Source organism: Coregonus lavaretus (assembly GCF_964263955.1).
Source record: "Coregonus lavaretus genome assembly, chromosome: 8".
NCBI classification, from domain to species: Eukaryota; Metazoa; Chordata; class Actinopteri; order Salmoniformes; family Salmonidae; genus Coregonus; species Coregonus lavaretus.
The window spans coordinates 35,233,618-35,258,433 of record NC_139995.1 but is presented as its reverse complement, the minus strand read 5'-3'; the positions used below and the strand labels follow the sequence as shown (position 1 = coordinate 35,258,433).

At 42.9% G+C, this 24,816-nt stretch overlaps 1 protein-coding gene across 3 annotated transcripts in view; it reads left to right on the top strand.

Moving 5' to 3' along the window:
- The window catches only part of LOC311133301 (SPRY domain-containing protein 3-like), an 84,217-nt gene extending 59,603 nt beyond the window's left edge, over positions 1-24,614 (top strand). For 2 of the 3 annotated variants that reach the window (XM_084166801.1, XM_084166800.1), the window contains exons 7-11: positions 16,283-16,432; positions 19,739-19,796; positions 20,894-21,013; positions 21,223-21,356; positions 23,207-24,614. In XM_084166801.1, the coding sequence (XP_084022927.1) occupies positions 16,283-16,432; positions 19,739-19,796; positions 20,894-21,013; positions 21,223-21,356; positions 23,207-23,341 (597 nt within the window). In that variant the 3' untranslated portion in view covers positions 23,342-24,614. The remainder of the gene's footprint in view (positions 1-16,282; positions 16,433-19,738; positions 19,797-20,893; positions 21,014-21,222; positions 21,357-23,206) is intronic. The other variant, XM_084166802.1, reaches the window with a different exon arrangement.
- The last annotated feature ends 202 nt before the right edge of the window (positions 24,615-24,816 follow it).

Below are 24,816 nucleotides of genomic sequence, written 5' to 3'. Positions count from 1 at the left end.
AAAAAAATAAAAAAAAATAAAAAACCTCCACAGCGGAGATTGGAGTATCTGTCCATAGGACCACTTTAAGCCGTACACTCCACAGAGCTGGGCTTTACGGAAGAGTGGCCAGAAAAAATGCCATTGCTTAAAGAAAATAAGAAGCAAACACGTTTGGTGTTTGCCAAAAGCCATGTGGGAGACTCCCCAAACATATGGAAGAAGGTACTCTGGTCAGATGAGACTAAAATTGAGCTTTTTGGCCATCAAGGAAAACGCTATGTCTGGCGCAAACCCAACACCTCTCATCACCCGACAACATCATCCCCACAGTGAAGCATGGTGGTGGCAGCATCATGCTGTGGGGATGTTTTTCATCGGCAGGGACTGAGAAACTGGTCAGAATTGAAGGAATGATGGTTGCGCTAAATACAGGGGAATTCTTGAGGGAAACCTGTTTCAGTCTTCCAGAGATTTGAGACTGGGACGGAGGTTCACCTTCCAGCAGGACAATGACCCTAAGCATACTGCTAAAGCAACACTTGAGTGGTTTAAGGGGAAACATTTAAATGTCTTGGAGTGGCCTAGTCAAAGCCCAGACCTCAATCCAATTGAGAATCTGTGGTATGACTTAAAGATTGCTGTACACCAGTGGAACCCATCCAACTTGCGAGTATAGGCTATTGATGATTTGAAAAAGTCACAAAAAAAGCTTGCTCTCTGTTCCTTCCCTCAGGCCTCACATGCTGTTCTCTCATCAAGTGATCATATTTTCACCCATCAGACTATTCTCAATGTAATGTTGTCTTTGCTAATATGTACAATTAGTTTCGATTTAGAATGGCCCATAATCGCATGGGCAGGGGGAAAAATACATCTAATTCATTTGCGAATGGAGGTCGCTTTCCGCAGTTTGTTTTCCAATCATGCAGGGTAGGCTATTCCGGCTTTATAGCGGAGCATGTACTTAATATTAGCAGCTTAGAAATAAGTATGGTAAGAGCTGGGATCCTCCTCTTTTTAGTGGCACCCATCAAAACTCTGCTTTCACACAGGTAAAGCATATATACATTTCTGGGCTTATAAGAACACTTATTTCACACCACGCATCAACCACTATTTGAGGAGCATGCAGCCCCTCGCTGTGCGACAGGTGATATTCCGCCCAAACTCTGTATGCCATGGGCTCTCCAACCCTGTTCCTGTAGCTAACCAGTGCGTAATTTGGGAAACCAAGTGAAATCTGTTTGGGAACATCGATAGTAACATGTTTTCACAACGAAACATATTTCATTAAACTGTTGACAGCCCTTCTCTCTGCACGCTCGAGAAAGGAATGAAGGAGAGAGAAGAAATGGAAACGCACGTGGTGAGATATTCTGTAGCTAAAGATAATGTCAGCCTTATAATTATGAAAATATATCAAATGCCGTATTATAGTAGGCTATTCAAAATCAAATACAAATTCACTGTAATTGTAGGCTAACTGTAAGCTGCCCTTCACAATCAATGAACCAACAGCATTGTCTAGGCCTATACGTTCTCTCCCAGACTCATGAATAGAAAGTTTGGAGCGTAGCGTAATGTAACCAGTCCATCAAGTATGCATAATAAAACAGTCCACACTCAGAGGCGATAACTATAATATTTTAAAATGTTGGAGTGTAGGCTAGACCAATTATTTACCAAAGACATTTTAAATCTTTTTTTTCTTTTTAAAAATGTTTTTCTGCCATGCATAATAGGCCTATGGGTAATAGGCCTATTTTTTTTAATTAAGATGTTTTTTCCTGGCTTGGGCTCATATATAGGCTTATACATATGCATAAGCTCTAATATGCGTACTGTGCATTCGGAAAGTATTCAGACCCCTTCACCTTTTCTACATTTTGTTACGTTACAGCTTTATTGCAAATTTATTCACAAAAAAAGTATTCAGACCCTTTACTCTGTACTTTGTTGAATCACCTTTGGCAGCGATTACAGCCTCAAGTCTTCTTGGGTATGACGCTACATGCTTGGCACACCTGTATTTGGGGAGTTTCTCCCATTCTTCTCTGCAGATCCTCTCAAGCTCTGTCAGGTTGGATGGGGAGCGTTGCTGCACAGCTATTTTCAGGTCTCTCCAGAGATGTTCGATCGGGTTCAAGTCCGGGCTCTGGCTGGGCCACTCAAGGACATTCAGAGACTTGTCTCAATGGCACTCCTGCATTGTCTTGGCTGTGTGCTTAGGGTTGTTGTCCTTTTGGAAGGTGAACCTTCGCCCCAGTCTGAGGTCCTGAGCGCTCTGGAGCAGGTTTTCATCAAGGATCTCACTGTACTTTGCTCCGTTCATCTTTCCCTCGATCCTGACTAGGCTCCCAGTCCCTGCCACTGAAAAACATCCCAACAGCATGATGCTGCCACCACCATGCTTCACCGTAGGGAAGGTATTGGCCAGGTGATAAGCGGTGCCTGGTTTCCTCCAGACGTGACGCTTGGCATTCAGGCCAAAGAGTTCAATCTTGGTTTCATCAGACCAGAGAATCTTGTTTCTCATGGTCTGAGAGTCCTTAAGGTGCCTTTTGAGTCTTGGTGGTTCCAAACTTTTTCCATTTAAGAATGATGGAGGCCACTGTGTTCTTGGGGACCTTCAATGCTGCAGACATTTTTTGGTACCCCTTCCCCAGATCTGTGTCTCGACACGATCCTGTCTCGGAGCTCTACGGACAATTCCTTTGACCTTATGGCTTGTTTTTTTTCTCTGACATGCACTGTCAACTGTGGGACCTTATATAGACCGGTGTGTGCCTTTCCAAATCATGTCCAATCAATTTAATCTACCACTGGTGGACTCCAATCAAGTTGAAGAAACATCTCAAGGATGATCAATGGAAGCAGGATGCACCTGAGCTCAATTTCGAGTCTCATAGCAAAGGGTCTGAATACTTATGTAAATAAGGTATTAAAAAATATATATTTACATTTACAAAAATGTCTAAAAACCTGTTTTCGCTTTGTCATTATGCGGTATTGTGGATTGATGAGGAAAAAATATAATTTTATCCATTTTAGAATAAGGCTGTAACTTAACAAAATCTGTAAAAAGTGAAGGGGTCTGAGTGTTTTGAATTAATTGTCACCTTAGAAAGCACTGTCCATTTCCTTGTTTGGCTTTGAAACAACATCCACAACGACCATGTTTTCCACTCAGTTTAAACCTTTCTTCAAATTGATCTATCACAGTGAGGTGAGATTGAAAAGCATGAGACTGTTTTGATGATAAGTGTTTGTTGTGATTTTAGATAGCATTTGCATTGATGTCAGAGTGGTTAGAGGGACAATAGAGTGTTGAGTACCAGGCCATTAGCAACCTGATGGTCGGTAGCGAGTTGGATACTACCAAAGCATGTCCAGAGTGCATAAGAGGAGATTACCGTGACTCAACGGTCACGTGGAATTTGACTGCGGTCATGACTCATAACTGCCGGTGTGGCGGTAATACAGTCACCACAACAGCCCTACCTCCAATGCCACATCTGCCCTCAGAATGACCTTATTTGCTCTGGTAATGACTGGTTGTTCACTACGGACCGGAGGGATCTGTCAAGATGACGTGCTAAAAGACATACAGTATGTATGGGAACACACATATTTATGAGAACATGGAAGATAAGCAAAATGAGATTCCACTCTGCAGAGCCATAGGTAAACTTAGACTCTGTTTGAAACTTTGTCTAACACAGGTATGTCACAATTTTGAACTAGGCCTGGCACAATTTTCCCATCAACTCTTGCAGCATCTTTTAGTCAATCTATAATGCTAGAGATGACTCTACCTGACATGATGCCTATGGCCTCAGGGGCATCTAAATAAATAAATAAACACAGCCTTCTCACTGCACCTGTTGCTAGGGCAGCGAGCGGTTCAACAAAATAAGACCTTTACCATGCCAACATGCCTCTACACACACTCACTCACACACACACACCTTGAGGATCAGAGAGAGAGCGATTTGAGGATCAGAGAGAGAGAGAGCGATTTAGCGATCTGTCATCACACCCACCGGATCCTTCTGACTGCTACAGTGAGGGCCAGCTATGGTAAATGTGACCAGACACACACACTCTATTACTCCGCATCAAGAAGGTGTCATTAGACCTATGAGCCCTACTTGTTCGTCAAAGAAGCAGGTGTAACCGTTGTGAAATGGCTAGCTAGTTAGCGGTGTGCGCTAGTAGCGTTTCAATCGGTGACGTCACTCGCTCTGAGACCTTGAAGTAGTTTCCCTTGGTCTGCAAAGGCCACAGATTTTATGGAGCGATAGCCGGAGAAGATGGCTGCCGTTTTACAGCCCTCTAACCAATTGTACTATTATGTGTGTTTTTCCGCGTTATTTGTAATTTATTTTGTACATAATGTTTCTGCCATCGTCTCTTATAACCAAAAAGAGCTTCTGGATATCAGGACAGCGATTACTCACCTCCTATTGGACGAAGATTTTTTCTTCAACGAGGCGGCCGCGAAGGATATCATACAGACACCCGACAAGGCCCAAATTCGCGTGAGGAAGAGACGGAGATATCGTGGACGTAGATCGGGGTGCCTTGTAAGGATCCGACGGCGAGCGAGTAAACTGCCTCTTCCATCAATCCTATTAGCCAACGTTCAATCATTTGAAAATAAATTGGATGACCTAAGATTACGGTTATCCTACCAACGGGACATTAAAAACTGTAATATCTTATGTTTCACCGAGTCGTGGCTGAACGACGACATGGATATCATACAGCTAGCGGGCTATACGCTACATCGGCAGGATAGAACGGCTGACTCCGGTAAGACAAGGGGTGGCGGTCTGTGTATATTTGTAAACAACAGCTGGTGCACAAAATCAAATACTAAGGAAGTCTCGAGGTTTTGCTCGCCTGAGGTAGAGTATCTTATGATAAGCTGTAGACCACACTATTTACCAAGAGAGTTTTCATCTATATTTTTCATAGCTGTCTATTTACCACCACAAACCAATGCTGGCATTAAGGTTGCACTGAATGAGTTGTACAAGGCCATAAATCAACAGGAAAACGCTCATCCAGATGCAGCGCTCCTAGTGGCCGGGGACTTTAATGCAGGGAAACTTAAATCCGTTCTACCTAATTTCTACCAGCATGTTAAATGTGCAACCAGAGGAAAAAAACTCTAGACCACCTTTACTCCACACACAGAGACGCATACAAAGCTCTCCCTCGCCCTCCATTTGGCAAATCTGACCATAACTCTATCCTCCTGATTCCTGCTTATAAGCAAAAACTAAAGCAGGAAGCACCAGTGACTCGGTTAATAAAAAAAGTGGTCAGATGACGCAGATGCTAAGCTACAGAACTGTTTTGCTAGCACAGACTGGAACATGTTCCGGGATTCTTCAGACAGCATTGAGGAGTACACCACATCAGTCACTGGCTTCATCAATAAGTGCATCGATGATGTCGTCCCCACAGTGACCGTACGTACATACCCCAACCAGAAGCCATGGATTACAGGAAACATCCGCACTGAGCTAAAGGGTAGAGCTGCCGCTTTCAAGGAACGGGACTCTAACCCGGACGCTTATAAGAAATCCCGCTATGACCTCCGACGAACCATCAAACAGGCAAAGAGTCAATACAGGACTAAGATTGAATCGTACTACACTGGCTCTGACGCTCGTCGGATGTGGCAGGGCTTGAAAACTATTACAGACTACAAAGGGAAGCACAGCCGCGAGCTGCCCAGTGACACAAGCCTACCAGACGAGCTAAACCACTTCTATGCTCGCTTCGAGGCAAGCAACACTGAAGCATGCATGAGAGCACCAGCTGTTCCGGATGACTATGTGATCACGCTCTCCGTAGCCGATGTGAGTAAGACTTTTAAGCAGGTCAACATTCACAAGGCCGCAGGGCCAGACGGATTACCAGGACGTGTACTCCGAGCATGTGCTGACCAACTGGCAAGTGTCTTCACTGACATTTTCAACATGTCCCTGACTGAGTCTGTAATACCAACATGTTTCAAGCAGACCACCATAGTCCCCGTGCCCAAGGACTCTAAGATAACCTGCCTAAATGACTACCGACCCGTAGCACTGACGTCTGTAGCCATGAAGTGCTTTGAAAGGCTGGTCATGGCTCACATCAACAGCATTATCCCAGAAACCCTAGACCCACTCCAATTTGCATACCGCCCCAACAGATCCACAGATGATGCAATCTCTATTGCACTCCACACTGCCCTTTCCCACCTGGACAAGAGGAACACCTACGTGAGAATGCTATTCATTGACTACAGCTCAGCATTCAACACCATAGTGCCCTCTAAGCTCATCACTAAGCTAAGGATCCTGGGACTAAACACCTCCCTCTGCAACTGGATCCTGGACTTCCTGACGGGCCGCCCCCAGGTGGTAAGGGTAGGTAACAACACATCTGCCACACTGATCCTCAACACGGGGGCCCCTCAGGGGTGCGTGCTCAGTCCCCTCCTGTACTCTCTGTTCACCCATGACTGCATGGCCAGGCACGACTCCAACACCATCATTAAGTTTGCCGACGACACAACAGTGGTAGGCCTGATCACCGACAACGATGAGACAGCCTATAGGGAGGAGGTCAGAGACCTGGCCGTGTGGTGCCAGGACAACAACCTCTCCCTCAACGTGACCAAGACAAAGGAGATGATTGTGGACTACAGGAAAAAAGAGGACTGAGCACGCCCCCATTCTCATCGACGGGGCTGTAGTGGAACAGGTTGAGAGCTTCAAGTTCCTTGGTGTCCATATCACCAATGAACTATCATGGTCCAAACACACCAAGACAGTCGTGAAGAGGGCACGACAAAGCCTATTCCCCCTCAGGAGACTGAAAAGATTTGGCATGGGTCCTCAGATCCTCAAAAAATTCTACAGCTGCACCATCGAGAGCATCCTGACTGGTTGCATCACCGCCTGGTATGGCAACTGCTTGGCCTCCGACCGCAAGGCACTACAGAGGGTAGTGCGTACGGCCCAGTACATCACTGGGGCCAAGCTTCCTGCCATCCAGGACCTCTATACCAGGCGGTGTCAGAGGAAGGCCCTCAAAATTGTCAAAGACTCCAGCCACCCTAGTCATAGACTGTTCTCTCTGCTACCGCACGGCAAGCGGTACGGGAGTGCCAAGTCTAGGTCCAAAAGACTTCTCAACAGCTTCTACCCCCAAGCCATAAGACTCCTGAACAGCTAATCATGGCTACCCGGACTATTTGCACTGCCCCCCCACCCCATCCTTTTTACGCTGCTGCTACTCTGTTAATTATTTATGCATAGTCACTTTAACTCTACCCACATGTACATATTACCTCAACTAGCCGGTGCCCCCGCACATTGACTCTGCAACGGTACCCCCCTGTATATATAGCCTCCCTACTGTTACTTTATTTAACTTCTGCTCTTTTTTTTCTCAACACTTTTTTTGTTGTTGTTTTATTTTTACTTTTTTTGTTAAAAATAAATGCACTGTTGGTTAAGGGCTGTAAGTAAGCATTTCACTGTAATGTCTGCACCTGTTGTATTCGGCGCATGTGACCAATATAATTTGATTTGATTTGATAGGTAACTATGCTTCGAGGGTGACTGTTGTCGATGTGTTCAGAGGGTCCATGGTTCAAGCCCAGGTTGGGGTGAGGAGAGGGACAGAAGCAACTCTGTAACACAGACATGATAGATGGGAAATACATTTAAATGGAAGAAATATCACGATCAAGTTCACATCTATCGATATTGTATTTTTCTTTTTTCTTCAAAGTTCAGAAGGTCAAGGTGAAGGAGGGAAGAATAGGAAGCTAAAATGGAAAGGTTGATAGAGAGTTGGCTGGTAAGCCGGTAATTGCTCTACAGAAAGGAAAGGGAAAAGAGTGGCGTTGACAGATTGTCGTAAAGTAATAATAATGATCATTTTTTCCCTGTGCTTTATTTACAGTACTTGTCTACTCTCTTTGCTAGTCAGGGCAGAGGGAAAGGGTCACACACAGTGCAGTCTGACACATACACCATGTACGTTAATCCTTTCACACCTCACAAGCATAAAATATCATGGCTGTTTTTGTATTTGTTTGAGGTGGGAACCATGGTTCTCTGGCAGATAAAGCATATCTAGAGAGTCAGGTCTACCCTAACTGATCCAGGTCACGTTGGATTAATGATTAGTTATTAATGCTTAATGTAGTTAGCAAATGACCAGGGAAACGAAGCTATGAGAGGATATGAGGTCATGAATCAGATAGACTACCTCATTGAGTTGTATTGATATGACCGTGCCCTCAGTGTGACCACAGATCAATGTTTGTTTGTGCTTGTTTTGTACTCTATCAGTGAGATGGCAGAGAGGAGTACCTTAGCTCCTCTGTTTTGTCATCTGGACTGGTAAACTGTTATGGTTCATTATGAACATCCTAATTTGCTACCACATGTTTGCTAGTCGACCATTTCATTCGTCACATTAGTTCCAACCTGGGAACACTTTCCTCAATGGACAATTACAGTACTCTACTCTGTACACTGATGTGTTCCTGTCAGCCCTACAGATTCTGATCAAGTCATGCCAGATGGCTCCTGGCCCACCAGTCTGGTTGCAATCAGAGAGATTTTGTTACGTTTCAGAGGGTTTTACCTGGCGGGCCACAGGAGCCTTAGGCCTGTTCCAGTTGGATTGGCTCTATGATAAATGTGTATAAAAAGCACTACAGGAGGAGTCAAGTGGAACTGTTAAATTGAATAGACAGTCAAATTGATTCTCATGACCTGGCCTCTAAAAGCCTTCAAGAGCCCATGGCCTCATTGACCTCTCCTGCTGAAATATTCCTATCTGAGGGTTATGTGTGTGTGTCTGTACATGTCTACCTGATTCTGTAATTTCACAAGCGCCACAGAGAGAAGGTCTATTGTAACCTAAATCCTAAATTTGGCCAAAGGTACAAATGGTACATTTTAGGCTTGGGTGGTATACCGTATATACCATTTACAGGGGTACTTTGAAATACCCACAGTATGATTTTCAATACCGTACCCCAAAAAAAGTCACTTCCAAAATGATTGGCAACCTTGATGAGCAAAATACTATTTTGAGCTATATTGAATGCTCCAATTTTTTTGGACAGTTATATTATTTTATATTAATACAATTTCTCAGAGAAATACATTTTGTTTAAAGATAGGGGTCAAAATGATTGGCATCCCTGTTTGCAACACCTTTCAATAGGTCACCTTGCGAGGATAATGGCACTGAGCCTTTTTCTTAAAACAATTCTGAGATTGGAAAACAAGGGATCTTAGACCAGAAAGATCTTTCTATAAACTAGGGTACCAGTGAGGATTTCCTACGCAGGACAACTTGTTACAGCTGTTAATAAGTCATTGATAATAATCTGCCTTTTTTTTATTTTATGTCATTACGTTAAGATATAAGGGGGGAACATAGTTATTCAATACAATTCACGAGTTGATTTCAAATATATGTTTAACCCTTTCTCATGGTTGGTGTCTTGAAGGATTTGTCCAAAATTGTGTGACATAAAATATACATTTTCTGTCCTTGCATTTATGTCAGTGTAAGTTATCGTTATATCATACAGTGCATTCGGAAAGTATTCAGACCCCTTGACTGTTACATTACAGCCTTATTCTAAAATGGATTGAATCATTTTTTTCCCTCATCAATCTACTCACAATACCCTATAATGACAAAGCAAAAATAGGTTTTTAGACATTTTTGCTAATGTATTAAAAATAGAAAACGGAAATATCACATTTACATAAGTATTCAGACCCTTTACGCAGTACTTTGTTGATGCACCTTTGGCAGCCATTACAGTCTTGAGTATTCTTGGGTATGATGCTACAAGCTTGGCACACCTGTATTTGGGAACTTTCTCCCATTCTTTTCTGCAGATCCTCTCAAGCTCTGTCAGGTTGGATGGGGAGCGTTGCTGCACAGCTATTTTCAGGTCTCTCCAGAGATGTTAGATCGGGTTCAAGTCCGGGCTCTGGCTGGGCCACTCAAGGACATTGAGACTTGTCCCGAAGCCACTCCTGTGTTGTCTTGGCTGGGTGTTTAGGGTCGTTGTCCTGTTGGAAGGGGAGCCTTCGCCCCAGTCTGCCCCAGTCTGAAGTCCTGAGCGCTATGGAACAGGTTTTCATCAAGGATCTCGCTGTACATTGCTCCGTTCATCTTTCCCTCGATCCTGACTAGTCTCCCAGTCCCTGCTGCTGAAAAACATCCCCACAGCATAATGCTGCCACCACCATGCTTCACCATAAGGATGGTGCCAGGTTTCCTCCAGACGTGATGCTTGGCATTCAGGACAAAGTGTTCAATCTTGGTTTCATCAGACCAGAGAATCTTGTTTCTCATGGTCTGAGAGTCCTTTCGGTGTCTTTTGGCAAACTCCAAGCGGGCTGTCATGTGCCTTTTACTGAGGAGTGGCTTCCGTCTGGCCACTCTACCATAAAGGCCTGATTGATGGTGTGCTGCAGAGATGGTTGTCCTTCTGGAAGGTTCTCCCATCTCCACAGAGGAACTCTGGAGCTCTGTCAGAGTGACCATCAGGTTCTTGGTCACCTCCATGAACAAGGCCCTTCTCCCCTGATTGCTCAGTTTGGCCCGGTGGCCAGCTCTAGGAAGAGTCTTGATGGTTACAAACTTCTTCCATTTAAGAATGATGGAGGCCACTGTGTTCTTGGGGACCTTCAATGCTGCAGAAAAGTTTTGCTACCCTTCCCCAGATCTGTGCCTCGACACAATCCTGTCTTGGAGCTCTACGGTTAATTCCTTTGACCTCATGGCTTGGTTTTTGCTCTGACATGCACTGTCAACTGTGGGACCTTATATAGACAGGTGTGTGCCTTTCCAAATCATGTCCAATCAATTGAATTTACCACAGGTGGACTCCAATCAAGTTGTAGAAACATCTCAAGGATTATCAATGGAAACAGGATGCACCTGAGCTCAATTTCGAGTCTCATAGCAAAGGGTCTGAATACTTATGTAAATAAGGAATTCTAAAAACCTGTTTTCGCTTAGTCATTATGGGGTATTGTGTGTAGATTGAGGATAATTTTTTTTTACATTCATTTTAGAATAAGGCTGTAACGTAACAAAACGCAGAAAAAGGGAAGGGGTCTGAATACTTTCCGAATGCACTAATCAGTTAAATTTGACATTGAACTGTAACCCTGTAAGAATCCTGGATCTAGCTGTCGGACAGTTTTTTGTGTAAAGATCTCAGAAATGCAGTGTAACGTAACATTTCATGTCTCCTTATGTTACGGGGTGAAAACAGTTTTCATGGGCACACAAAGCCCCCAAAATGTTGGTGATTGCAAAATCGAATGCTTCTAACTTGCAAAATCGAATGCTTCTAACCGAGAGTCACCTTACCTTGGTTGTTCAATAATTATGCATAATACTTGTTGGATGTGCATTTGGTGTTGAGCTGTTTAATTACCCATTATATTTTCACACATCTTCTGATACAGAAAGGAATTTTCTGAATGACAGTCAAGTGACAAACAGCTGTTGTGATACCGCATGCAATGCAACAACAGCAAAAGTGCTGGAAAAAAGGTATGCTCTATTGCGGTAAAACCACGTGCGGTTATTATGAGGATGACAACATCTAATTCTGGCTTCAAACTTGGCTTTCCATACAAATCCTTCCATTACAAAAGGAACCTGGTTTTTGGTCACTTTCTCAAGATAAAAACAACGATGGTGAGCTTCAAATGGTGAGATGAATGCTACCACTATTCGTGGGTTTATTATGTGTGCCTGCGTCGGCCACATAGGCTACAGAAAAATCACCATGCATCCAATTTCTTTTGTCAGGCAAGTCCACATCATTCTCACATTTTAGAATGTAATAATAATTTGTATATCAATGCATTGGAAAGGCCTAAAAATATATATTATATTTAAAACAGTGAACATTAGAGTCTCTGGCTCTGGTATTATGCTGGTGGACATTTTTAACAAATGAAAAATAGTTGGATAAGTACCTGGGGACTGAGTCCGTGATAATTTTGTGGACCAGACTAAATTGAATTAATACTAGTATTTTTTTCCACAGATAGCCAGCCTAGCTGCTTAAAATGCTCGACCTCCAGATGAGTATGAGGGGGGAGTTGAAGTACAATTCTTACATGCTTGTTTTGGCTGGTCTGCAGCTTATTTTTGAGATGTTTGGGGATGCTGGTGAACCATAATGTGCAGGCATAATCAAAGTGACACTGAACTAGCGCACTTCCCAGAGTCTTTAGGGTGTCTATAGCTAGGTTTCCATCCAATTGGCGGCAGATTTTCATGTGCATTTTCCCATCAGAGTTGTGTTTCCATCAAATTGACATGTTGCGGATAATCTGTGTGTAAATACGTAGTGCACATACAAATTACTTTTGCGGTTAAATTCCCATGTACCGAATAAAAATACAAGTTAAATGTTGCGTAGCTATAGTGAAAGTGCTCACTCTGGTATGTGCGCTCTAGCCAACAGCTCGCAGATACAGTGCGGGTATAGCCTACATGATGAGATTATTATGGACAAAAGGGCGAGATTATTTGTATTTGTCAAACGGCAGCCAAGCATCAATCATCATATCACCAGAATAAGATTGTTTACTTATTGAAAGGAGAATCAAGCTCATCACTGTGCACTTTCACCACCCTATGAAGTTAATCATAACTTATTTAATCTGTAGCCTAATTAACTGTCGTAGTGGGAGGACCACACAACATATCATTGCGTGACTCCAAGTTTACTTCGATATGATGGTTATTATATCAATATTTGTGCATAAAAGCGTTTCCACCGCCATTTCTCCGCATTATAGATTACAGACACAGAAAGATCCCACCTTGTCTAGAGTATTTTGTTTTGTCGACATTTGGAAAGTTTACCAACAAATTTGCTGTTTCCATCAGGCCTGTCGTGACACTTTTTATCCGACGTACTTGACTCCCATAAAAAGGTTGAATGAAAACCTGGTTAATGTCACGCCATTTTGAGGATGCTGGAATAATATTTTGGACGAATGTGTGCATGCCTACAGGAGACATGAATTAGCCTAATCAGATTACAACATTGTGACTGGTTGTGTTTATGCCACATATAAAAGTTACATTATAAACATTTAGGCTATATTAAAGTGTTAGGTTCTACAGTGGGGAAAAAAAGTATTTAGTCAGCCACCAATTGTGCAAGTTCTCCCACTTCAAAAGATGAGAGAGGCCTGTAATTTTCATCATAGGTACACGTCAACTATGACAGACAAAATTAGAAAAAAAAATCCAGAAAATCACATTGTAGGATTTTTAATGAATTTATTTGCAAATTATGGTGGAAAATAAGTATTTGGTCAATAAAAAACGTTTCTCAATACTTTGTTATATACCCTTTGTTGGCAATGACACAGGTCAAACGTTTTCTGTAAGTCTTCACAAGGTTTTCACACACTGTTGCTGGTATTTTGGCCCATTCCTCCATGCAGATATCCTCTAGAGCAGTGATGTTTTGGGGCTGTCGCTGGGCAACACAGACTTTCAACTCCCTCCAAAGATTTTCTATGGGGTTGAGATCTGGAGACTGGCTAGGCCACTCCAGGACCTTGAAATGCTTCTTACGAAGCCACTCCTTCGTTGCCCGGGCGGTGTGTTTGGGATCATTGTCATGCTGAAAGACCCAGCCACGTTTCATCTTCAATGCCCTTGCTGATGGAAGGAGGTTTTCACTCAAAATCTCACGATACATGGCCCCATTCATTCTTTCCTTTACACGGATCAGTCGTCTTGGTCCCTTTGCAGAAAAACAGCCCCAAAGCATGATGTTTCGACCCCCATGCTTCACAGTAGGTATGGTGTTCTTTGGATGCAACTCAGCATTCTTTGTCCTCCAAACACGACGAGTTGAGTTTTTACCAAAAAGTTATATTTTGGTTTCATCTGACCATATGACATTCTCCCAATCCTCTTCTGGATCATCCAAATGCACTCTAGCAAACTTCAGACGGGCCTGGACATGTACTGGCTTAAGCAGGGGGACACGTCTGGCACTGCAGGATTTGAGTCCCTGGCGGCGTAGTGTGTTACTGATGGTAGGCTTTGTTACTTTGGTCCCACCTCTCTGCAGGTCATTCACTAGGTCCCCCCGTGTGGTTCTGGGATTTTTGCTCACCGTTCTTGTGATCATTTTGACCCCACAGGGTGAGATCTTGCGTGGAGCCCCAGATCGAGGGAGATTATCAGTGGTCTTGTATGTCTTCCATTTCCTAATAATTGCTCCCACAGTTGATTTCTTCAAACCGAGCTGCTTACCTATTGCAGATTCAGTCTTCCCAGCCTGGTGCAGGTCTACAATTTTGTTTCTGGTGTCCTTTGACAGCTCTTTGGTCTTGGCCATAGTGGAGTTTGGAGTGTGACTGTTTGAGGTTGTGGACAGGTGTCTTTCATACTGATAACAAGTTCAAACAGGTGCCATTATTACAGGTAACGAGTGGAGGACAGAGGAGCCTCTTAAAGAAGAAGTTACAGATCTGTGAGAGCCAGAAATCTTGCTTGTTTGTAGGTGACCAAATACTTATTTTCCACCATAATTTGCAAATAAATTCACAAAAAATCCTACAATGTGATTTTCTGGAAAAAAAATTCTCAATTTGTCTGTCATTGTTGACGTGTACCTATGAAAATTACAGGCCTCTCTCATCTTTTTAAGTGGGAGAACTAGCACAATTGGTTGCTGACTAAATACTTTTTTCCCCCACTATGTGCGCGAGGAATAGTTGCTCAGATTGGAGAGGAGGCAGAGCACGTGTTTAGCTTTCCTGAATAACTGGCCTGCCGGGAGCATGTGGCCACAATATTATAGACGATTTGGGAGAATGACGATCCGCAACAGGCAGCACATCTCACTATCAGAAAGGAAAATACAGCCAGACTGGCCTGCTACTGTGTCTTTCTAGACCTTATAAACTGTGGAGAGTAGACCCACAACTGATCCAAATGGAAAGAAACATTTACATCACAGGTCTTTTGCAGCGTTATTCAAATGAAACTTTTTTCACTGCAGCCTAGAGTATAATTTTGTACTCGCTTGAATACAATAATGCAATTATTCATTGCATTGTGGTGTTTGTTGTAGGCTAGCCTAGATAGGATCATTGTATTGTCCCTAAACAAGATCAATAGGGGAGCTTTTTTTAGTTATTTCATGCGCAATAGCTATTTTTATTTGTTCTTTTGGATTCATATTGAATTTTTATGCTTCTTTGAATGCCTTTATGTGTGGTATGATTGCTAGTTAGCCTATTGCAGATCTGGACAAATAATCCACCTACCAATATTGTCACTGAATGTTGGACAGAGCGCAGGATTGGTAGACTATATTGACCTGTGGTATAGTCAAAGTTAGCACGTGGAAAAGCGTAGTGCATAAGGGAAGAACCAAAACACCTTGATATAGGGGAGGCACATGCAAGCGGATAAGGACATTGGGCTAGGATGGAAGAAATAATTTAATAAAACATGCAATAGAGCAAATGTAAACCAAGGGGAAAAAACACACTACCCTCCCCTGCGCAACAAAAAAAAGGTTAGACAACCCTCCCATATTTTGGAACCCCACCCCCTACCCCAGTAAATTTCGAACTGTCCCTAACTTGCAAGATCAAGCTTCTTGGTTACAACAGAGACAATCAGTCCCCTCCTGGTTCAGGATCCCTGCTGCCTAAATTAGTTTTGAGCGTGCAGCAAACTGTGAGTAGCCTTTTAAGATAGTTGTGTAACTTTAGGAGCTGGGTTGTCTGTCCTTGCAATTAGTTTATGTTTTCTTGCGCTTGTCAGCTAGCATCCGCTATGGGAATTCGCTAGTAATTTGTTAGTCTTTTGTAAGCATTATTTTCAAGAAATAGCGCGCTTGTGTCCACTGCCGCTAATACGTATACCCCGGTATGTTACAGGAACGGTATGAAAATCAATATTTACAAGTGTTTTTTTTTACTGAGCCAACAGTGTGTTTTTATAATCAATATATGACATAATCATATCATAAATTGTCTATTGTTCTTGTCCTGAGGGTAGTTGTGTGCTGAACGTACTGAGAAGAATGTGCTTCTTCTTTACTTCCCTGGCCCTGTGTCCTTGATGCTGTTAAATGGTACTGAATGTACTCCATTGAGCTAGTGGGTTTGTGCAAGAATGGGTTTTCAATTAGTTTATTTATTTGCCTTATTGTATTGTGTGATACCATCCTTCTCCCCATCAGTTGGTAGAGTACGTGGGTAAAGGGAAAAGCATCATGGATGTGGGTTTGGCCCAGGCCGATCTACCCCTCAACACACGCTGCCACTACTATGAGCTGGAGATCACTGACGCAGGAGAGAAGTGCTACATCGCCCTGGGACTGGCACGCAGGGTACGTGTCCTTATCATATTTCATTTTTTAAATTATTTTTCTAGTTTATTGGACGGAGTCAGTAAAGAGAGAGGAAAGTAAACAGCAGAAATGGTGTGCTAGAAGGGCGTGCGTGGGCCAGATTCAAGCAAACTCTAGCACTGACATACAGTACATGTGTGCTCCGAATGCAGCGGCAGTAACCGCTAGATCACAGTCCACGTCCTCATACAAAATCATCATCAACTTCATCATTATCATTGTTCATTGCTATTATCACTATTGTCATTATCTCCAGCACAATGAACATCAATGACACTATTATGATCGTCATCATCACCCTACATTCTCATTATCCAGCCTAGAATGAGTCCATCTGAAACATGTTATACTTCCATAGCATTCTACGGTTCTTAATTCACTCTAATATCACATAAAATACATGTTTTCATACCAATCCGTATATAACATCTACATCTGTTGTACAAATTCTGAATGTGCATTTAAAGATATATGCAGGCCTCAATTCCAAATGAATGGGAAAGATGGGCACCATCTAAAAAGGTGGAATTAGGCAAGATGCCAATCAAACCTTAATTTTGGGGTGAAAAGGAGGTAAAAGGAAAAAGAAACTGAGGTAGTTGTGTAACCAGTCAGTGCCTTTGGTCAAATGTTGCTGTCACTTATCTCGCTACCCCAGCCATGACGATCCTCTCCTCCTTCTCCTCCACTTCTCTCACTATTTCCACCCCATTCTGAGTGATGGATGACGGAGAGGGGAAAAGCGAACAACAGAATAAATATTGTCTCATTTGAACCCCTCATTTGGTGTTCCGTAGAAAACACAGGCTGTTCCATTTACATGCTAGCCAATCGTGCTAACATGATAGCAACACTGACTGAAGTGGAGTGTGGGAAATGTGCTGTATCGAACCCGGTCTCCACCTCACAAGATTACAGCCACTTATCTATCTATCTATCTATCTATCTCTCTATCTCTCTATCTCTCTATCTCTCTCTCTCTCTCTCTCTCTTTTCTCTCTCTCTTTTTTTTCTCTCTCTCCTTTTTTCTCTTTCTCTCTCACTCATATTATCCATCTATCGCTGTTATTTTTCTTCTGTTACTCATGGCAAGCATAGTTTATTTCACTATTTCCAAGTGAATGACAACTTTCACAGTGTGGCAGTTTTCCAAGCATGGCTATTTAGCCGCTAGGTAGCTGGGCATTTTTGTCTGTTGAGTTGCTTACACAGAAAGAAACTACGTAAAAAGCAAAGTATACAGCAAGTGTTTGCGTCCTCTGGGTTAGAAAGATCAAGTTGCTAATATCGTAGATAAAAGCTAATATCATAAATTAATTAATTTGGACCCCTTCCAACGGTGTCTCTCTGTATAATTGATGACAGCGATTATCTCCATATTGTGGAAATATCATCTGACAGGCAGTTTAGAGAGGGCTTGTCTAATGACTGTTTGCTCAACACAGAGACACCTGAACTCATTATGACAGCAGAGATTTGATCAACATGGAATCTGCCCATCCTGTTTAATGTAAATTAAAGAGCTCCTACTTCAGATATGTCAGTTATTTTATCAGATAAGAGAACCTGGAAATAAGAGCCCCTAGATACTGCTGGATCCTTCTTAAACTTTTTGACTACATCTGGAGCTCCAACTTCATGGAGAGTTTCAAGTAAGTCACAGTTCAGATATGCCTCCCCGTTTCAACAAACAAAGGGGAGTAGGTTTGCTCAACAACAAATGGCAGGACAAAAACCCTCCAAAAGGACTTATTCAGAGGAGAAACGTCAGGATACCCGTGCTTCATCAGAAAATGGAGCAAAGCCTGAACATAAGAAGTAAATCTCTGCCTGTTTTTTGAGTGCCCCAACTTTTTAATAGGTGTTGGTGTCTTCTATCTTTGGCCTGTACCTCCTGATAGCTCACCACTGTGGTTCCATGGGTGTTGTAAGGATGTGTTGTACCCAGACAATGACAGTAAGTCCTCCATTGGCCTATGAAGCGAAACCATCCTGATGTCAGTTAGTTACGTTTGCCCAATTAATCTACCTTTGATCAATTCCACACCCTTGTTAATCTCTGGGGTTGCCTAATGTCATGTCACACACAGTCAATCTCTCCCTACCTCCTAAACCTTAGCACTCTTGTCTGTGTGTGTTGCTTGGCACTAAAGGCTGGATGAGGGCGAGAGAATAGAGCTCTGTGATTTCACTGATTGTTTTCCGGGAATTATTTTCTAGAGCAGTCTGTGGTTCTGGTGGGGCATCATAAATCCAACAGTCTGCCATTCCTGAGGTTTCAGACTTCCACTCCTCCCCTTCACCTCCTAGCAGGCCCAATGAGCCATCCTCATTAATGTGTTGATTGTGAACCATTACCTCTCACAGGAAAAATCAGAGGCGGACGTCATCCCTGTTCAGAAACCACTTAAGTCCACTTGTGGTGAAAGCAGATCAGTGACAACTTTGAATCCTCTTTTTTATTGGAGAATGGTGGGATGGTGTGATACACATTCCTGTGTCATTCTATCTCTCGGTCTCCTACCTCTCCATCTCTTTCTTCTCATCTATCATGGTCGTCATCTTCACTTTTTCATCCCTTGATCATACTCACATTTAATCTCCTCATCTTCCCATCTCTCCATTGCCTCACCTGTCCATCTCCATACCTCTCCCACTATCTGACCCTCTCTTTATCCACTGTCCTCTCCTCCCTGTGTCTCTATCTCTCCATATCTATACCAGTAAAACCCTTGCCACTGTGGCCATAGGGGCTTCCATTGGCACAAAGGCAGCTCTCTTCTCATTCTTCTCCACACCAGTTAGCATTAGTCGTGACCTGGTGGCGCCACAGTACATGTCTTTGTGTGTTTCAGTGAATAATACCAGCATAGAAGCTAGGGCTGTTAGCTCCGGTGACGCCATCCCCAGCTGATATTACCCACGGTGTGTTAAAGATTAGTATCTGTGGTCCTCTGTAGCTCAGCTGGTAGAGCACGGCGCTTGTAACGCCAAGGTAGTGGGTTCGATCCCCGGGACCACCCATACACAAAAATGTATGCACGCATGACTGTAAGTCGCTTTGGATAAAAGCGTCTGCTAAATGGCATATTATTATTATTATTATTATTATATCTGAGTCTTCCATTGTATGGGCTGATGGACAGGGTGCACCCCCATTAAATGTGACTCATCTTAATAATAATATTGTTATTACTTATCTTCAGATCTTATCAGCTACAACACTGGGCCTTTGTTGGGGTTTCTGTTAGCTTTGCATTGACATATTATCACTTAATTTCACAGGATTACCCCAAAAACAGACACCCTGGCTGGAGCAGGGGCTCCATAGCCTATCATGCAGGTGAGTGTCCAGAGTCATGTAGCGTCTGTCTGTCTGTCTGTCTGCAAGTGTTCCTGCGTGATGGTTTGGTTGGTTGCTTGAATGTGTCTGTCTCTGTACCTGCTAGCCATGCATGATTCTAATTATTGTTCAGACCAACTCCTCACTTGAGACACGTGCAGAAGTCAAAACTGTCACACAAATCTCCCATTGACGTCAATGTATTCTTTATCTAAACTAGCTTTTCATACTTATCTCAAGTTAGGATTCGGCCCACAGTTTGAACGCCTTCAGTTCATAGTGAGGAAGTAGTCAATCTCATACTGTATAGAACAGAATGTATCCTTATGTGTCTGTATGAAAGGCCTGTTTGGTGTAGCCCTTGGCTAACCTATAGAGGAAGACAGAAAGGAGAAGTGGTCCAACTCAAACATATACAGAAAAGGCAGAACTTGTCCAACTCCAACATACTGTATATGAACTGTGCTGCCCTGACTTAACCTATAGACAGAATGCCCCATAGGGCTCTGGTCAAAAGTAGTGCACTATGTAGGGAATAGGGTGCCATGTAGGGCTCAGCCAGATTGAGAGAAAAGCTGAGAAAGGAGTTGTCCAAGTCCCCATGAATGGTGGGATACCCTTATCAGTGTGTTTGTCTTATGATAAGCCTGTGTGTTTATCACTGTTTATCTGCCAAAGTGGTGATTAGGTGAAACCCCACCTAGTGATCTCTTCATGTTTCATCTGTTCCATGTCATTGTTTCTCTCTTCCTAAAATCCACCCTAAGGATGAGATAGTAGCTCTTTCCTCTCGTATTCCCCCTGACCTCTGGTTGACTATTCTACTGGCGAGGGAGGTTGAGATGAGGACAAATGGAGTTTTAAGTTTGTTCTAGGCACACAGCAGTCGGAGTCTCAATCATCTCACTCATTTGGAAGTTCTGGGTTGGGCTCATTTTTGTTTTCAATTCAGTTAATCTAGGAGATTAATTGAAATAGGAATTTTCTGTTTGCCCTGAACTGACTGAATTTGCATGGAATTGAAATACAGAATGATTCAAACTCGCATACATGCTCTCTCATACACACACTATCTCTTTTATCCTTCCCTCTCTCAGATGATGGGAAGCTCTTCCAGGGTAGAGGGGTGGGGGACGCCTTTGGCCCTCGCTGTTTTGAGGGGGACGTCATGGGCTGTGGCATCATGTTCCCACGGGACTACATCCTGGACAGTGGAGGTGAGTGGACCAATAGGCTGCTGCCATTTGAGACAGACAACCATGAAACAAACAATGTCATTAGATGATCAAATTAAAATAAAGCAGCAAATGTGAGTGGGGATTTTGAATGGTATACTTAATTAACTGTCTCCCTGTCTATCAATCTGTCTGTCTTGCCATGTGTCTGTGTGTCTGTCTTTCTGAGCATATCGGTGTGGCTCCCTCAGATGACAGAGACGACGGGGACTTGGAGGTGCGGCCCAAGCAGCGGCGTGTCCAGAACGACCTCTACATGAACGATGAAGACGAGGAGGAGGATGGAGAGGAACTGGAGGGGGAGCAGGAGGGGAGGAAGGTCATGGTGAGAGACTCTCTTTTGTCTACATCAGCAAACCTTCAAACAGGGCCAGAGCATTAGCTCTGTGAGAGGCAGGAGAGGGGTTATGTCTAATTAGTTAGGGTTTTACAGTGGGGAAAAAAAGTATTTAGTCAGCCACCAATTGTGCAAGTTCTCCCACTTAAAAAGATGAGAGAGGCCTGTAATTTTCATCATTGGTACACGTCAACTATGACAGACAAAATGAGGGAAAAAAATCCAGAAAATCACATTGTAGGATTTGTAATGAATTTATTTGCAAATTATGGTGGAAAATAAGTATTTGGTCAATAACAAAAGTTTCTCAATACTTTGTTATATACCCTTTGTTGGCAATGACACAGGTCAAACGTTTTCACACACTGTTGCTGGTATTTTGGCCCATTCCTCCATGCAGATCTCCTCTAGAGCAGTGATGTTTTGGGGCTGTCGCTGGGCAACACGGACTTTCAACTCCCTCCAAAGATTTTCTATGGGGTTGAGATCTGGATACTGGCTAGGCCACTCCAGGACCTTGAAATGCTTCTTACGAAGCCACTCCTTCGTTGCCCGGGCGGTGTGTTTGGGATCATTGTCATGCTGAAAGACCCAGCCACATTTCATCTTCAATGCCCTTGCTGATGGAAGGAGGTTTTCACTCAAAATCTCACGATACATGGCCCCATTCATTCTTTCCTTTACACGGATCAGTCGTCCTGGTCCTTTTGCAGAAAAACAGCCCCAAAGCATGATGTTTCCACCCCCATGCTTCACAGTAGGTATGGTGTTCTTTGGATGCAACTCAGCATTCTTTGTCCTCCAAACACGACGAGTTGAGTTTTTACCAAAAAGTTATATTTTGGTTTCATCTGACCATATGACATTCTCCCAATCCTCTTCTGGATCATCCAAATGCACTCTAGCAAACTTCAGACGGGCCTGGACATGTACTGGCTTAAGCAGGGGGACACGTCTGGCACTGCAGGATTTGAGTCCCTGGCGGCGTAGTGTGTTACTGATGGTAGGCTTTGTTATTTTGGTCCCAGCTCTCTGCAGGTCATTCACTAGGTCCCCCCGTGTGGTTCTGGGATTTTTGCTCACCGTTCTTGTGATCATTTTGACCCCACGGGGTGAGATCTTGCGTGGAGCCCCAGATCGAGGGAGATTATCAGTGGTCTTGTATGTCTTCCATTTCCTAATAATTGCTCCCACAGTTGATTTCTTCAAACCAAGCTGCTTACCTATTGCAGATTCAGTCTTCCCAGCCTGGTGCAGGTCTACAATTTTGTTTCTGGTGTCCTTTGACAGCTCTTTGGTCTTGGCCATAGTGGAGTTTGGAGTGTGACTGTTTGAGGTTGTGGACAGGTGTCTTTTATACTGATAACAAGTTCAAACAGGTGCCATTAATACAGGTAACGAGTGGAGGACAGAGGAGCCTCTTAAAGAAGAAGTTACAGGTCTGTGAGATCCAGAAATCTTGCTTGTTTGTAGGTGACCAAATACTTATTTTCCACCATAATTTGCAAATAAATTCATTAAAAATCCTACAATGTGATTTTCTGGAGAAAAAAAATCTCAATTTGTCTGTCATAGTTGACGTGTACCTATGATGAAAATTACAGGCCTATCTCATCTTTTTAAGTGGGAGAACTTGCACAATTGGTGGCTGACTAAATACTTTTTTCCCCCACTGTATATGTGATGTGTACAGATTGATATAGGAGTTGTAAAACAGTAGGCACTGAATTTTAAGTGGAAATTGTCACCTTTGTTCATATCCTAAATTCATTTAAATTGAATCAACCCTAACCCTGGTGTGAATATTAGCTCACTGTCGCACCCTTGTGTTGTGCTAGGTGTTCTTCACACGGAATGGGAAGGTGGTGGGCCGCAAGGAGGTGGCAGTGCCAGCAGGGGGGTTCTACCCTACCATCGGCATGATGAGCACCGGGGAAAAGGTCAGGGTGGACCTGCACCCCCTAAGCGGCTGAGAGGAGAGGAGGGATGGAGGAGAGGAGGATGGAGTGAAGAGGGTAGGGACATGACCAGAGAGAGAAGTGGCTCCAACACACAGACGCACACACACCACAACACAAACTCCCCAAAAAAACAATTTGGTTGTGCATCAGCAATTTTTATCTTGTTTTGTCAGTCACTGACAGTCACTCAATTAGCCATGTCAGCTAACCATTTTTAGATTGGTAAATTATTCTAGCCAGCTATCTAAACTTGTAGTAATCATGGCCGAATACCGACAGGTCACACAGGATACGTGCCCAGGGGCCCATTGATTTTGTTACTCTCACTCAGATATCATTAACATGGCATAAGTCATGGCAAAATGTGCTAGACCAACAGACCAATAGGGGAGTTTGTTTGGAGTCGTCACTCCAAACAAACTCAGTGCAGTATCCCTCTTCTTCACATCACTCCTGGATCCATTATGTTGTCTGGGAAGTCCCACCTCAGTTTAGTTACTCTGGGTTGACTCCTATCAGTAGAGGAAACTCATGCTACTAGATGGTAGGAAGATTAATATTATTCAAAGCTGATATGTCAAGACTGTATTGCATGGGTGCCTCAAAGTGCTTACTGTATAGAAAATTCTATAAACGGTTTATAGATAAGACGCTGGACCAATCCCAGGTCTTTAGCAGCAATCAGTCAAGTCTTATTAGTTAAACTATATTTTGAGATTATTAAAGGAATGAATTCTAAATGCTGAAAAATGTAACCCGCAGCCAAGAAATACAACTCTCAGGTATGCTAATATCAAAATGACTGTAACAACTATGATGCTGTGTTATGTAAAACGTTTCTAAGACTATGATGATGCCATATCCTTTTATCACGAGCACTTTATTGTAGATATACTGGATTATGATGTACTGCTACAGGCATTTGAGAGGCTTTTTGTTTAGCATGTCTATGCTCTTTCTCTTTTGGGTTAATTTATATTGTCGAATGACCGGTTAAATTAAATATTTGATCAAGATCTGCCTTTCTACACCATTTTAATTTGTTTTGATTAATCTTCTGTAATAACATAACTGTACTCAAGCAAGCAATGTGCTGATTGATTGCATTTTATGATTTAAAAAACTGAAGATCATGCACTAAGTGTTCCTTACCGAGTGCCATTTGATTTCACATTAGTCACAAATTAGGTTCCTTTAATCATTGATATGAATGTATGTGTCACCTCTATATTATGCACTTGTATGCAATGTTTATAAATAAAGATGAGAATCTATTTATGTACAATGGCCTGCTTTGTGTGTTTTTTCTCTCACTTGGATGAAAAACTTGACTTATAGGGTTTTCATAAAGGCACGGACACACCGGTAGCGTTTGCCGGCCAAGACTACTGTTAAGTTGCGTCAATTCAAATCTGGTATAGGAACAAAAAGAGGTCAATACACGTCTTCTAAAATAGACTAGTATTTTAATTAATGCAAACACTTGA